Genomic DNA, 16,082 nt, shown 5'->3' with positions numbered 1-16,082 from the left:
GGGATGGAACCCGCAACCTCATGGTTCCTAGTCGGATTCGTTAACCACTGTGCCATGACGGGAACTCCATGGGGCACAGATTTTAAAAGAACCAGTCTGAAGAGAAAAGAGTTTAGAAGTATAGCCAAGCATGTCCTGGAGGGGGTTAGATATCATCAGATGCTTTCCTCGGAAAGGTGGGCCATGCAGCTGATCTCGGCCCTCTTAAAACGCCGCGAGCTGGCGCTGCCTGTGAGGGATGTGGCGGCCGGCACAAGAGCGGTGTGAACCCCGCGGCTTTTGGCACCCAGAGTCCTGAGGGTCAGGGCGACTTAACCAACAGACGGGCGCAAGTCGCTCAGCTTCCCTTGAGCCTTCGGGACAGTTCTGAGAGAATCGGACTGTTCCAACCCCTGATCCTCACCGTGGGGCCGCCTCCGTGCATTTTCAGAGCCCTGACAGTGGCAACAAGCACCACCACGTGAGGGCGGAGACCTGAATACCGGCACTTGATGTTAAAGAACTTTTCCATTCCGATGTCTGCTCCGAATCCTGCTTCGGTCACTGTAAAGAGAAAATCAGCTGTAAAAATCAACGCCCTTGACGTTCCAAGAAAAAGCCAACCACTGATGTGGCAAAAGCACTCGCCTACAAACCCTTCAGGACCAACAAGCTTGAGTGCAATCCGGTCTGCAATGATGGACGAATTTCCGTGTGCGATGTTGGCAAACGGCCCGGCATGAACGAACACTGGGGTGCCCTGCGGACATCAAGACATGATGAGCGAAGCTGCCAAGCCTGCTTCAAAAAGGACCACACGATCAAGGGGCCCAAAGTTAGCTGGAGCCCAAGAGAAAAAGACTCCCCAGGGGAACGTACGAAGCCACCTCTTTTCTATTTCAGTAAGGTCCCAGTCACAACTGGGAGAAGGGATGGGCAGAAAGATGAGCGAGGAGAGGAGGTCTGACTGCCTGAGAAGAGTGGGCTTTACAGCCACCCTGCTCTGAAGGCAGGGGACCAGTCCAGGAAGGCAGAGTCACTCTCCTCACCTCTAATGTCTGCATGAGGTTGGGCTTGATGGCGTCCTTCATAAGTACCGTCAACGCTCCGCTCACACCCTATGAAACAAAGGCATGAAGGGGTGAGTCCCACCAGCAAAAAAGCAATCTTTTGAAGCCAAAATTCAACATTCTTAGGTCTCTCCTTTTTAGCCATCTTGGAGCAATCAGTACTTTTACCTAAACTAGATCATCCATGCATTTGTTTGCTTATTTTTTTTTCTTTTTTTTTTTTTTTTTTCGTTGTTGTTGTTGTTTTTTTTTTGGGCTCCCATATGGAGTTCCAGGCGAGTCCAATCGGAGCTGTAGCCCCCTACGCCAGAGCCACACCGGGATCGAGCCGCGTCTGCATCTACACCACAGCTCCGGCAACCGGATCGTTAACCACTGAGCAAGGCAGACCAACCGCAACCTCATGTTCTAGTCGGATTCGTTACCCTGCCCACGACGGAATCTGTTTGCTTATTTTTCTGGATATACTATGCAGTTACCAATGATCTCAAGGGAGAACAGAGAAGGAAAATGACAGTCATTCACATGTAAATTCTGGAAAAGTACACAACCCCGGAAACAAGCCTCTTAATCAAGCTCTGTGGCTGATCGATGTGGGGAAGCCACTGCAGACTAATGTATAGCATGGAAATGCTAAGTCCTAGAGTACTGAATTATATGTAACTTTGGTGTCTGGGCAGAAATGGCTATAAACCAAATTCAGTATGTGTCGCCTGTACCTTACATGGAAAATTTACCCAGAAGTTCAATACCAACTCTTATATATCCGGTCCCTCTCCTAAGCCATTCAACCATAGGTGAACACAGTTATCAAAGCAAGATGAAGCTATGTCTACTTATATTCAATTTAACGAGTCTCTAGGTTTCTGGTTTGTGTGTGAAATTTTAAACCAATTTCCTTTCTTACATACATTGATGATGAAAACACGAAATAAGAGTTCCCATTGTGGCTCAGCAGTAATAAACCTGACTAGTATCCATGAGGATGTAGGTTCGATCCCTGGCCTTGCTCAGTGGGTTAAGAATCCAGCATTGCCGTGAGCTGTAGCATAGGTCACAGATGCTGCTTGGTTCCAGCATTGCTATGGCTGTAGCATAGGCTGATAGCTGTAGTTCTGATTTGACCCCTAGCCTGGGAACTTCCATATGCCACAGGTGCAGCCCTTAAAAAAAAATAAATAAATAAAATAAAAAGACACACACACACAAAAACCAACAGGAAATAAATATCCCCCCTCTCCACTCTTCTAAATTCATCTGACAAACTGCTAATCGCAGGATCACAGGCCAACCATTGTGCTGTACATGCACCCAGACAGGCTTTTCAAAAATCTGTAAGATGATCCCAACTTCACACTTGTTACCACGTAGACAATTCAGAAATGCTTCTAAAGTGGACAACCAGCCTGGCAGGACCCTTAGAAGAACTGGCTGAGGTGTTCTCAGTGTGGTCAACAGCGTGGATGTGGTGCCCAAGAGCCTCATGACAAGAGGCCTCTGTGCAGGGAGGGGCCGAGGCGTGACCCCAGGATCAGCTCTAAGGGTCTCACTCAGACTCTTGACACTCTCTGAAACCCAAGTCAGACATCTGCTCTCAGAAATACTCACAGGTTGGAGGTATTGCTCAAACCACCTGAAACCTGTGGTCTATTCCTAGAGCAGACCACCCATCATGTGGTATGAAGTACTTTTTACAAATTTCATAACTATCTTTTAAGTAGAAAGAGCATATACATCTATTAGTTAATTGCAGCATCTGAAGTATGGCATAATTTTTGTTATCAGTAACCACTGAGAGACTCAAGGACAACAGACACAGATGGGTCACCGAGTCTGGAGTGCCCGGGTACCCACCAGATCTTCAGCACTGATGGGCTCCCCTTTCTTGCTGGATGCCACCACCATTTTGCTCAGTCTCTCTCTCATGTCTTCTAGAGAACTGGTGAGAGCCAGGACAGCCATGATTTCACTTGCCACAGAGATATCAAACTGCGCCTGTTGGCAGGGAAGAGACGCAACAGGGAAAACTGTTAAACCAGAAGCGTGGGTGCAAACGCAATCCTTGCTGGCATCCCGGGTTTAGTAAACATATAGCTTAAAAGGAAGGAAAAAGAATAGCACACAGAGACCTTGATAACCTTCCAATGGCAAAAATTTGTAATTAACTATTCTAAGACCTTGACTAGTCAATTTTTACAAATAAATGTTTTAGAAGGACCAACTGTCCCTGTGAAGGTGGCCTGTAACCATGCAATTATGGCTTCCTTAACACACCAGGGACTAACATGGAAGCTTTTACACAGAAGAGACATACTGCAAAATGGCCACAGAAAAGAAGCAATTTTTATCAATTTATGTGCAATGATATTCACTTGGGGCTCTCCACCTCCAGGAAAAAAAATGCTGGGGGAAAAACACACAGGTGACACATGGGATTTACTGCAAAAGCTGTCAGGAGTGCTCAATACCACACACCTACTCGCTCCCATTTTAAAAGGGAGAAGGCAGAACAACACCTGGCAGTATCGATCGCCTGGGAGGAGACGGAGGAGCATAAAGCTGCAAGGAGCTAGTATATGAACTAACTGATGTAGAAAGGGACAGAGAGTTACCGTCCGTGAGTGCCCCTTCTCCGTGGGAGCCTGTCCAATTGTGATCTTCCTCAGGAATCTATCATTGGTATCCAACACTGCAGGAGAAAAGGAGGAGCCAGAAGAAAGATACGGTAGAGAGGGAAGAGAGGGGAGAGACAGCAGAAAGGGAAAAGGACCATAAAGTTAAAGGAACCAGCAGAATTTTTAAAGCAACAAGTCGAACTTAGTGACTGTAATACTGGATTTCAAAATTAATGGTACAGCTAGAATATGGGTCCAAGTTTAGAAATGATGTTCATATACCATTAATATGTAAGAACTGCAGGACTGTAGAGTGCCTAGATAATTAACTGAAAATCTGGACTCTATTTCAAAGCATATTCCGTATTTCATGAAAAATAGAGCATTCCACAGTTTTTCCCAAGGCCAAGGTTTGTGCTTTCCTGTGGGATGAGTCACAGACTTTCTACGACCCTGAGATAGACAAAGGCCATAAACACAGGGCAAGGGCGATGCCTTTTGAAGCGGGCTGAGTAACAGACCTCCTCTTTTCTCTAGCACACTTAGAAGAAATAATTTCCTTTCTGATGACAGAACATCTATCGAATTGCTTACCAATGGCAAACATGGCAAACTTCAACCTAGTAACTAAGCTTTTTTTTTTTTTTTTTTGGCCACACCAATGGCACATGGAAGTTCCTAGGCCAGGGACTGCATCTGAGCCATAGCAGTGACAATGCTGGATCCCCAACCCTCTAGGTCACCAGGGAACTCCCCTACTAACTAATCTTAATCTCACCTCCTAGGTCTAACTATCATGAATATTTCAGTGTAATTCCCAATTTTGGTTTTTATATGACATGCTAAAAATAACAACAAAACACATAATGAACAACAGCAAACCAGTTCATATACTTTTACAGTGGGTCAGAGAGGGGAGGCATTTTTAAGGTACCTGATAACATGCAAATTATTTTCCATAAACACTGTAGTAATTTAAACACTAAAAGCAGCGTCTTGTACAGCACTTGGAGATACACACATACCCAATTTGATAAATGAAGGATGTAATGAGTTGCTTGACACTACTCTTATTTTTCAAACAAAACAGTGTCAGGTTCCTTGCACCTAATTTCTGTGTATAAAATAGCCAGGCAATGAGTATGATGCATTTTTTCCCCTGTCTGCTTCTACTTTCTTAGAAGGCATGGATTACACACAAAAAAAGTGAATGAGATCTTCAAAATGGATCTTTAGCTTCTTCCTCATAAAATATTATACCATTTATACTAAAGCCATTGATGCAAAGGAAGAGAAATATCAATGTGGTTTTAGGCACTGAGTTGTCTTAAAAATGCCATTAGCTAGCACAGTTACTGAGCTAATGGCAATCAAAAAACTGTCAATAAAGTGGTTGTTAGTTGTATTCCAAGCACCTGGATGAAAATTCCTTCTTAGCAGTGATGGGGTTTAGATGGATGCACGGTTGGTACAAAATAAAATTCTAAGCCATGCTAGGTCTGCACAGAGAAAAGCAACATATGGCAGTGAAACCAGGCAACTCACTCACCAATTTGCTAAATGTTTAAACCTTGAAGGCTACCTACTTTGCGACACGGGTTTAACAAAATGAGGTAAAAAGGAGTAGGCAAGCTCCAGAGCTACAAGAGAAATCCAGTCACCTTTGCTAGACAAGAATTCTAAGAATAAAGGGCAACATGATTCAAGACGTGATTAAATATTACTTCTCTACTTCATGACACCAAAACTTTCTGCATAAGATGAAACGTGCAAAATGCTGTTTTTGGTTTATGCATGAACTTCCTTAAAACAATCCTCACGCCAGTCAACCCAGAGAGCCAGCAAAGTGTCCAACTAACCGAACAAAAGGAGGTTTGATTGCAGCTAAAAAGGAGACATGGCAACTTATTCATTTTTCTGGCCAAGGGTCAGAAGATGATGCTCATATACCATTAATATACAGGAATTAAAGACAGGGTGACCAGAAAAATGAGTAAGCTGCCGTGTTACTTAGACCTTAACAATGAAAACACCACACGTGAACTCTGGATCTCCCATTTTACCAGCTTTTTTTGGCCTTTTAGGGCCACACCTGCAGCATATGGAGGTTCCCAGGCTAGGGGTCGAATTGGAGCTATTGCTGCCGGCCTACACCACAGCTACAGCAACACAGGATCCGAGCCGCGTCTGCAACATACACCACAGCTCATCGCAACGCTGGATCCCCAACCCACTGAGCAAGGCCAGGGATCCAGCCCACATCCTCATGGATACTAGTCAGATTTGTTTCTGCTCTGCCACAAGAGGAACTCCCATCTTTACCAGCTCGTAAGGAGGGCATGGGGCATGCAGTATAACCAAACAAATGGGCTATGCACACTGTTCTGGTACCTCTTTGCCAAGTTATAGTTTCTGGATCAATGTCCAATCTTGCAAATCTGTTTATCTCTTCATCTGTCAGTGTGGTAGGGTCAGTCTTTTCAATGCCTAGTCTCTGAAGAGGAAGGAAAATTAAAACAAAAGTAAGACAAAACAAAAGCAGATTAAAAAAATTTTAATCCCTATCTCCAGGTAGGTCCCCTCTCCCCCTGGAAATATAGTTCAGAAGGGAAAACTATGATCCCTTTGGCTAAATCTTTACTTCCCTCTCACACATGTATAAGGGTGTAGTTAACATGTCTCGATCACTGAGTACCAGAGGCATTTTCCTAAACCAGAGCCTTATGTAAGCGCAGTGACCAAAAAGTGTTTCACCTAACTCACCACATGCATATATATTGAAGAGATATGCAGAGCTTTTTCAAACAATTGAGAAGTCCAATTCAAACGCAAAATTTGCAAGAGCACACATAAATATCAATCAATAAAAATCAATGTAAATCACATTCACATGCTTTTAAAAAAACAGTGGGATGACTTTCTGAATACATTTAAAAGGATAAGTAGTCCTTTTAAGGCAAAGGAAGAAAAGAGACGTTGCTCTAACATAATTTATGCTTTTTAAGTAGCTCTGTTCTTTCACTGCCCTCTTACTGTTCCAAAAGGCACAGAGGGTTATTCTCTTCTTCCTCATAAAACTTGGAAATTTGTTTATCTACAATGTGTACCATGGTCATATCCAAACAGAAACAGAAAATGCCTGTAAAATGAACTCTCTTACAACTCATGGTAGATCTGAGTGGCCCCAGCAAGCCCTATCCTCCCATAGTCCCCTTCCTGTGCTACCAGGACTTTGTGCCCTCGGGCTTGCCAAATACCCTCACAAGCCTGTAACATGCCACTGTATACAGAAGGCAGTAAAACCCTCAGTCGTTAAACTGAGGATGTGCTGCTAAGAACCCACTCCTTTTTTTTTTTCCTAGGGCTGCACCTGTGGTATGTGGAGGTTTCCTACGCTAGGGGTCTAATCAGGGCTATAGCTGCTGGCCACAGCCACAGGCACAGCCACAGCCATGCAGGATTTGAGCCATGTCTGCAATCAACACCACAGCTCATGGCAAAGCCGGGTTCTTAACCCACTGAGCAAGGCCAGGGATCGAACCTGTGTCCTCATGGATGCTAGTCAGATTCGTTAACCACTGAGCCGCAACAGGAACTCCCGAGAACCCACTCTTGACTGAGCACCCAGGACAGACTGATAACAGTGCAAGAGAGGATGCTCGGGGACCAGGAACCAGGAAACTGACATTCTAGTTCCAACCTGGTGAGGGGTGCTGTGGCCATGGACAAGTCCCTAGATTTCATAGCCTAAAGCTTCTTAAAGGAACATTTAAACATTTAGTCTAGCCCCTCTCCACATCTGACAGAAAGTTCCACCAGCAAAGTTAAGATTAGAAGTTGTCTGATCTTTCCATGGCACTTGCTGCCTTGCAGAGCACAATTCTTTTATAAAACAGTGTAACAGCTGATTTACCTTATGCATAGGATAGGGGGAGGGAGTGGTGAAAACAAGAGAAGCTAAGAAATATCAAACTGTGTAAAAGCCACTTTGCCTCAAGTCCAGAAAATAAATATATAAAAATAGTGACAGAACTGTAAAGCAAAAAACAACTACTGCATCTGGGTAAAGGGGAGTTTCGTGTACTACTCTTAATAGCATCAAAATATAAAGTGGCAAAAACATTAAAAATAAGGTGAGTATAAGTACTATTGATAACGAGCCAGCACATACTATTTATTGACTGCCAGGCGGTCTAAAGAATATTTATAGATATATACCATTTTTTCATATGTAAAATTAACACAAGAATGTATTTTTGTGTGGGTTTTTTTTTTTTTTTTTTGCTTTTGTTTTTTTGAATTTCTGGGTCATATGATATAGTGTATGTTTAATAACTCTATTTTTGTAATAGAAGTTCATATGGAAGTTCCTATGTGGCATATAGAAGTTCCCTGACCGGGGTCTAATGGGAGCTGTAGCCGCTGGCCTATGCCACAGTCACAGCAACGTGGGATCCAAGCCACGTCTGTGACCTACACCACAGCTCATGGTAACACCGGATCCTTAACCCACTGAGCTAGGCCAGGGATCAAACGTGCATCCTCATGGATACTAGTCAGATTCGTTTTCGCTGAGCCACGACAGGAACTCTGTATTTTTTAATTTTATTTTTAAAACTCCCTTGTACTACCCCTTTAAAGTCACACCCTTCCCCAGTCCGTAACTTCTGGCACCCACTGATCTGTCTCCACTATTGCAGTTTTGTCTTTTGAGAATGTCATACAGTATGCAACCATTTGAGACTGGCTTCCTTCATGCAACATAAATGTCTTTGAGATTCATTCAAGTTGTTGCGTGTATCAACAGTTCATTCATCCCTTTATTTATTTTTTAATGGCTGTACCCATAGCATATGGAAGTTCCTGGGCCTGGGACTGAATCCAAGCCACAGCTGCAACCTATGCTGGATCCATTAAGATCCTTTAACCCATTGCACCAGGCCAGGGATCGAACCGGCATCTCCACAAGGACCTGAGCTACTGCAGTCGGATTCTTAACCCACTGTGCCACAGAGGGAACTCTCATTCATTCCTTTTTATTGCATGGATATACCAGTTTGTTTATCCATTCATCCACTGAAAGACATTTAGGTTGTTTCTGGATTTTGAAGATTACTATAGAGCTGGTAAAAAAATTCATGTTTTTTGTATGATCACAAGTTTGAATTTCTCTTGGGTACACAGCTAGGAGTGGAATTTCTGGGTCATGTGATATAGTGTATGTTTACTAACTACACATTTATAATAGAGGTTCAAATAAAATAACAGAAGTAACCGTTCTTGATTAAAGTCCTGATGCTGGGAATAGTAAGTACACAAACTCCATAAGCTTCTATGCTGCCACGCTGACATCTTGAATTCTACAACCATGCTATGATGGAAGTGTCATTCTTCTTAGCTGAGAGCAGGTTGTCAGTGCTCTCTCTATTCCAGGACTAACCACTAAAAGTTCATAGATACATGAGAAATAACCTCTACCATCAATCTTTGCTTTGCCTATCATGACCTTCTAAGTATGATCACGGATGAACTGGATCCAGAACAGGTTACTCTAAGGAGACTGTCATCTCTTTACCAATTATCCAATTTCACACAGTATCAACAATGAAGAAGGGAAGAGCTTACCCACAGCCTCCGGAGTTGGATATCAGAGAACTTTCTCACTCCATTTACTGATGGCACCAAACGATTAAAGAGAGCCTTAAAGAAAAGGAGGAAAAGGGATTTTCCATGAGAGGAACACCACTGCCTGCTCTCTGCATTACTGGCACCCGAGGGCTCAGCATTAATTTGAGGCCTTCAAACCTTTCCAAAGTGCTTGGCGGGGCGTCAGCAGCCTACCTTGTCTGTCTGGGTCTGTTCATGGAACATCCGGGCATCGATGGCTGCAGCAACAAGGTTATTAGCTGCGGTGATGGCATGGATGTCACCAGTGAGGTGGAGATTAAACTACAAAAGGGCAGAAACCACATCAATCTTCTAAGTTCTCTGCATCTTTCCAGCACTCATTCTAGTGCAACCAAACCAATCCCTACATTAAACCCAATGGAAAATTGACGGCACCACGGCCAGTGGACAAATGCTCAACACAGGTAGCTCTTAAAAACAAATGACTGCTTGTCCTCAGAAGGTACTATGATTTCCCCTAAGAGACATGTCCAAAAACCACAAGCGCCACACCACTGGGATCAACAGCAACACTGGATTAGTAGGAATACACTCAAGTCCTTTAGAGAGTGAGCAAGCAGTACCCTGGGGTGGCATAACTCCATGCCTCTACGTTGCACCCACTTCTGTGGTTATTACTTTGAGTTCACTTCATGATGGTTCTTCTCTATCTCATGCTTCATTTAATCACTAAAAATGATTATTTCCACTGAAAGCCTTTGAAGTCCTTGTCATGTCAAAAAATGAAGCTGTTTAAAAGTTTGCAAATTAGGATTTTCTCCTTAAATAGTGCTTCTGCTGAACAAACAAGTCATAGGCCTACTAAGATCTCTACAATAAAGTTTCATCTTGGGAAGGAAAAATTACAATAAGATGTCTGGTTCAACCACATCCCAGACCACGTTACCTCTTCCATAGGAATGACCTGTGAGTAGCCACCGCCTGCAGCGCCACCTAGAGGACAGGTCAAGGGTGAGAACACATGTTAAGAGTGTTTCTCCACGACTTGGAAGTCAAAAAAGGCAAATTGGTTTTTGTAACTGCTGGGCATATTCTTCTTCTTCTTTTTTTTTGTCTTTTTGCCATTTCTTGGGCCACCCCCGCGGCATATGGAGGTTCCCAGGCTAGAGGTCGAATCGAAGCTATAGCCGCTGGCCTACGCCAGAGCCACAACAGCGCAGGATCCGAGCCGCGTCTGCGACCTACACCACAGCTCCTGGCAACACCAGATCGTTAACCCACTGAGCAAGGGCAGGGACCGCAACTTCATGGTTCCTAGTCGGATTCGTTAACCACTACACCACCATGGGAACTCCTTATTATTCTTTTTGTGTGTGTGCATATTATTTATTTACTTGTTACAACCATTTGCACAGAGTTGATCGAGTGGTTTTCTAATTTTCTTTACCAAGCCAAGTCACTTGGTCTTGTTCATGCTGAAGAGTCTCTCAACTGAAATCGGAATCTAAAAGCATGAACACGTACATACCTACTCATTATCTTTAGAAACAGGTTCCCCGTGATTCCTAACATTTTTTCAAAGACCCAGCCGACAGTTACATAAGGCAAACCTGTTCAATTTCCTATTTTCATAAATGCTATTCTGGCATTTTAAAAAAGGGAATATTTAAAATACATACACCGACAGAGACTGCAATTCTTCTTAAATAGGACACATATGTTAGAAAACAGCTTAACTGCTAGATTTTTTGCTGGCCCATTTGGGTTAGTAACCAAAAGCCAGTAAAAAAAAAAAAAAAAAATGTCCAGGTTATCAGTGAGATAAATGTCAGTTTGAGGTAGAGATTTCATGTGGGCTTCTGTGTGAAGCAGAAATCATGCAACGAAAATGGGTCACCTTGTGATAAAAGCAAAAGGAGAGTGTTGCGTTCAGTAAGCAGAGCAAGGGAAGAGGCTCATTCTGAATCAAAGGGGTTGTTAAGACAGACTCAAAAGCAGAACTAAATCAACACGCTTAAATATCAAACTAACAGGCTTAAGAAGGGCGAAGGCAGACCCCATGTCAACATTTGTTGTAATCGCCAGAACAAGCAGGATATGGGATACCCTAGCACCAAATGATGAGGCTGACTCTGAGAACCTAGTATAACTAACACAAATAATTTTAATAAAAGAACACGTTTGCAGTACTGCAGCTATCAAAACTGAAGGTGAAGTGCGGTTACTGGTGTTTCCATCTCATCAGAAGAAACCTTGTGTTGATATCGTCTGAGAGCTAGAAATAGGCAGGTGCTCACACTTGATGACAGTGCCTTGACCCACTTACCTCTCAAGTCCCAGTTGCCGCTACTGTAAATGGTAATAATACTACTTTATAGGAGAAGTTAAAATAATAGGCATACACTGCTTAGCACAAAAACTGGCACAAAGTCTACACTCAATGAACACAGGCTTTTCTTATTCCCACAGGGTGAAACAGCTGTAGAGTTTGTCTGTCTCTAGAAAATCAGCATCGTGATCGGTAGCTGTGATTACCTTTATCGTCGCTGTGACAGCAGACTAGCAGTCATAGAAAAGCATCCCGGCTACATAGTGCCCATCCCAGGGAATCCCAGTGCAGTGTCAGAGGGTGACAGCAGGGTTTGGGGTGATCCAAGGAAAGCCTTCACCAGAAGCACCTCGACAGGGGACGCGACAAAGATGTTCCTGGTGTCTAAATAAGTTGAAGACCCCCCCAGACACTCATGGGCCAAGTGCGCCAGGTAGAATGAAGGAGAGGGAGGTGGCCCCAGGTCTGGTCCCACTAATACCTTTTATTCCAAAGGTGGGGCCCTGGGAAGGCTGTCGCACACACGCGAAGACGTTCTGATGGAGATGGGCGCCAAGGGCCTGCACCAACCCAATCGTGGTTGTGCTTTTCCCCTCTCCCAGGGGAGTTGGAGTTATGCTTCAAGAAGAGCGCAAAAGACAAACATTAAGTTTATGTGAATTAGGAGTTCCCGTCGTGACTCAGCAGAAACGAATCTGACTGGTATCCATGAGAACACGGGTTCGATTGATCCCAGGCCTTGCTCAGTGGATTCAGGATCTGGCATTGCTGCGAGTTGTGGTGTAGGTCGCAGACGAGGCTTGGATCCTGTGTGCCTGTGTCTGCGGCCATGGCCTAGGCCAGTGGCTGTAGCTCTGATTCGACCCCTAGCCTGGGAACCTCCATATGCTGCGAGAGTGGACCTCAAAAGACAAAAAAACCCAAAAAACAAATAAAAGTTTGTGAATTAAATTTATGTGTATCACTAAGTCGAATCTAACGGATCCTAGACGACTCTTAATCTGAATACTCAGAACGATGAAAAATCAAGGGGATCTTTTGCAAGAGTCTTAGCTGTAACTTCTCAGTTTTAAATTAAAGACTTCTGCACTTTAGCTCTTCTGATTGTTAGGGGAAAATATACTTTACTTTGTAAGAGAAACTGTTACCATTTTAATTTCTCAGTTTAGCCTCAAAAACTATCTTTCATATGCAACACAGTCGAGGCAAAAAAAAAAAAAAAACTGCTCAACAGATCTACAGAATTAATGACTACGGGTTTAAAAAAAAAAAAAAAAAAAAAAGGCAATTCCATCTGATGATCAGGTTTTTAGACCCAAATTCCTCCACCTACTAGATGAATAACCTTGACAAATCTTCTCATTTCTGCAGGGTTACAACCTACTCATAACTCCTAGCATTGCTGTAAGGATCAAATTTGATAAAATACATGCGAAAATGCCAAAGCCAAATGAAAGGAATTTACATGCTAAGTGCAAATGCACCCCTGGTATAATGATAATCAGGATTAAGATTCAAGTGGCAAATGAACAAAAACCATACCCAGTCACCACCACATATTTCCCGTCAGGCTGGTGCTTCAGGCGTTCCAGGGACGACAGCAGGACCTTGGCCTTGGTTTCACCATATAATTCTACCTCTTCAGAGAGCAGACCAATTTCTCGAGCCAGGTTACCAATGGGCTTTGGCTTGCAAGACCGTGATATATCAATGTCACTTAGAAGAAATATAAAAAATAGTATCACTCTTTATTCAGTGAATTTAATTAATCCCATCCTAGTAATGCCCCACCCCAACCACTGATGGTGCCTTCAGAGGGGGCATACACGTAACCATGGCATCCATCAGCTAAAACTCCACAATCCAGTTTGAAACCAGTAAAATTTTGTTTTACCTTGGCACAGGTGTCTTGAGGTTAAGTTTGTTATATTGAATGATCCACTTTCCTGGCCTAAATTTCTCCAGGAAATGCTCTGCACTCTCCACTGTGCTCTAAACAAAAATGACATAAGTGGAACTGAGACAAGGTGATGATTTTTAACCTCCACCTAAATGCCTAATCCCAGTCACTTAAGTTCAATCACAAAATGAACAACTCTTGATCCCCTATTAACATGCTTCAATTCTAGGCCAGCGTCTTCAGGTAGCGTCTACGCCCTGGGCTGCCTGCCTCTCCCCCACCAGCCGGTGTGCGCTAAAAAGGGCAAGAAGGAGTTCCCACTGTGGCTCAGAGGAAATGAACCCAACTAGTATCTATGAGGATGTGGGTTCGGTCCCTGGCTCCGCTCCTGGATTAAGGATCTGGCATTGCCCAGAGCCCTGAGGTAGGTCTCAGATGCAGCTCAGATCTTGTGTTGCAGTGGCTGTGGAGTACACCAGCAGCTGCAGCTCCAATTTGACCCCTAGCCTGGGGACTTCCTTACACAGTGGGTGCGGATCTAAAAAAAAAAAAAATCCAAAACAGACTGAGGGAAGCCAGGGTGTTTGTACTTTTCCTCCCTGAAGTTATCACATTCCAGAGTAAATCAGAGTTGTGCTGTCCCTACTTTCCTGATTCTAATATGACTGATTCTACTTCTCTGGTCTTCCATTTCCTTTTTTTTCCTCAAAAGATTCACATCCTTACTTAGATTCTGAGTGGGTTCTATGATATTTCTACTTGGGGAAACACAGTACCTGGAATTCTATTAGTTTCAAAGAACTATTATAGAAACTTCCATTCACACGCACCTGCATTAGCATCGCCACGGTCATGGGCCCAACGCCACCAGGAACAGGAGTGATGAAGCCCGCCCTCTCCTTGGCCTCGCTGTATGCCACGTCTCCCACAATTCTTTTCCCACTTGGTTTTGTATCATCTGGTCAAGGGGGAAAAAAAAAATCAAAGCACAGCCTCAGAACTGCAATCCCGGTGTTTATTTCTAGGTTATGACAATTATGATAGCTTGTTCCCCAAAATGAAGTTAAGTTTAGGGTAGGTAGTCCCATCTGGCTCGAGTGCCTACTTTACAGCTATGGGATGACAGGTGTTTGTTATTTATTCAGGAGAAACTTATTTTACCTGCAAAATTCCACAAGATGCTTAAGTGGTTTTTCAGAACCAGGAGAATCCTTTTGTCATCTGTCAGGTGGCAAATAAAATACCAGCTGCCTTTTATTCTTAAAATCAACTATCCAATATTTAATGAGCACCTTTTAAAATTAATTTGCCAAGGCCTTCAAAGGAATTTTTGGGTGCACAAAGCTCCAACTATATCACAGCTGCTGGATACCGTTTCTACAGCAACTGTCAGCATTTTGTAAGCTCCAGGCATGAGCTGGAAGAACAATTCAACATCTAATTCCAAAGACAAGCAACTACTTAAATGTATGCAAACGGCAAAGAATATAATTACACTTCCCTTCAAAGGATACAAGAACAACTACAAATCTTACCAGCAAAGAATAGCTATTCAGGAGAACAAAACCCTATGATGCACCATTGCTCACTCACGCCAAGTACATTCTACACTTGGCTTCAGTGTGTTTCTGGGAGGGGCTGGGAACAGGACCAGACCTTGTGGCTCTTTGGCTTCCAGCTCAGGATCTGGTAGGATTTTAGCCATTTCACCTCTGATCAGACTGCCACAACCAAGAGAGGAAGTCTCAAGGTTCAGCCAAAAAAAAAAAAAAAAAAGCCAAACTTAGGCAACCTAGGCTCCTAGGATCAGCTCTTCCACTAACTGCGAGTCTTCAGCCCTCCCTGGGCTCCTTGATCAGAAGCCCAAAAGTGCAAAGAAGGATGAACCCTATTTCACAAGCTTGCTGAGAACTGAGTGACAAACCACATGTTTCTAGAGACTGCAAAAGCATTCTCCAAACATAAGGGTTTGCTCTTCCCATCCGAGACACGTAAGGTATTTTCTACATATACTCTAAGGAGGTGGGGAACACAAGTCCTTGGGATGGTTTCAGGTTCCTAGATTACAGAGCAGCAAGTTATGCCTATGGCAGAACATTCCCTCTCAGCCACTAAGACTGTTTCAAAATGCCAAGGAAAGACAGCTGACGGCTGCCCCAAAGTCAGCTAAAAATACCCCTGCACTTCCTTCTATTTATGAATGTTAGTCACTTTCTCCCTGTGTCTCTCCATATACAGGAGACACGTCAATTACTGCACAACTTCATGCTGCACTGGCTGAGCCAGCTCTGCTCCTTAACCAAACTGCTGACCTGAGTATTCTCTGATGTACATACAGGGTTTCATGGACAGTGTGATGTGGTTGACAGAAAAGTGACCACATCTCACTCTAAGCACAAGGCTCAGCAACCAACAAATATGTATCTACCTCAGCCCTAACAGTCCTCTTGCATCAGAAACTGTTAGTGCAAAACTACTAAAGATCCAGCTGAGCCCTGAGTCCTTCACGTGTAATGAGGGGATCCCAATAACAAGAGTCCAATATAGAAGCCACTAAGCTG

The 16,082-nt window shown here is 43.5% G+C and overlaps 1 protein-coding gene across 2 annotated transcripts in view; it reads right to left on the bottom strand.

The window, feature by feature from the left end:
- MTHFD1 (methylenetetrahydrofolate dehydrogenase, cyclohydrolase and formyltetrahydrofolate synthetase 1) overlaps nucleotides 1-16,082 on the bottom strand; it is a 62,374-nt gene that overhangs the window by 15,225 nt on the left and 31,067 nt on the right. Inside the window, exons 9-21 of one of the 2 annotated variants that reach the window (XM_001924329.5) lie at nucleotides 14,352-14,479; nucleotides 13,516-13,613; nucleotides 13,164-13,337; nucleotides 12,103-12,239; nucleotides 10,239-10,285; nucleotides 9,506-9,613; nucleotides 9,290-9,364; nucleotides 6,056-6,158; nucleotides 3,662-3,738; nucleotides 2,904-3,044; nucleotides 1,029-1,097; nucleotides 628-739; nucleotides 404-543 (exon numbers count right to left, since the gene is read on the bottom strand). In XM_001924329.5, the coding sequence (XP_001924364.2) occupies nucleotides 404-543; nucleotides 628-739; nucleotides 1,029-1,097; nucleotides 2,904-3,044; nucleotides 3,662-3,738; nucleotides 6,056-6,158; nucleotides 9,290-9,364; nucleotides 9,506-9,613; nucleotides 10,239-10,285; nucleotides 12,103-12,239; nucleotides 13,164-13,337; nucleotides 13,516-13,613; nucleotides 14,352-14,479 (1,409 nt within the window). Of the gene's footprint in view, nucleotides 1-403; nucleotides 740-1,028; nucleotides 1,098-2,903; nucleotides 3,045-3,661; nucleotides 3,739-6,055; nucleotides 6,159-9,289; nucleotides 9,365-9,505; nucleotides 9,614-10,238; nucleotides 10,286-12,102; nucleotides 12,240-13,163; nucleotides 13,338-13,515; nucleotides 13,614-14,351; nucleotides 14,480-16,082 lie in introns of both variants that reach the window. The other variant, XM_021099913.1, reaches the window with a different exon arrangement.

This window comes from Sus scrofa, chromosome 7 (genome assembly GCF_000003025.6).
Source record: "Sus scrofa isolate TJ Tabasco breed Duroc chromosome 7, Sscrofa11.1, whole genome shotgun sequence".
NCBI classification, from domain to species: Eukaryota; Metazoa; Chordata; class Mammalia; order Artiodactyla; family Suidae; genus Sus; species Sus scrofa.
Note: the sequence above shows the minus strand (reverse complement) of the source record. Positions and strands in the feature narration are given on the sequence as shown.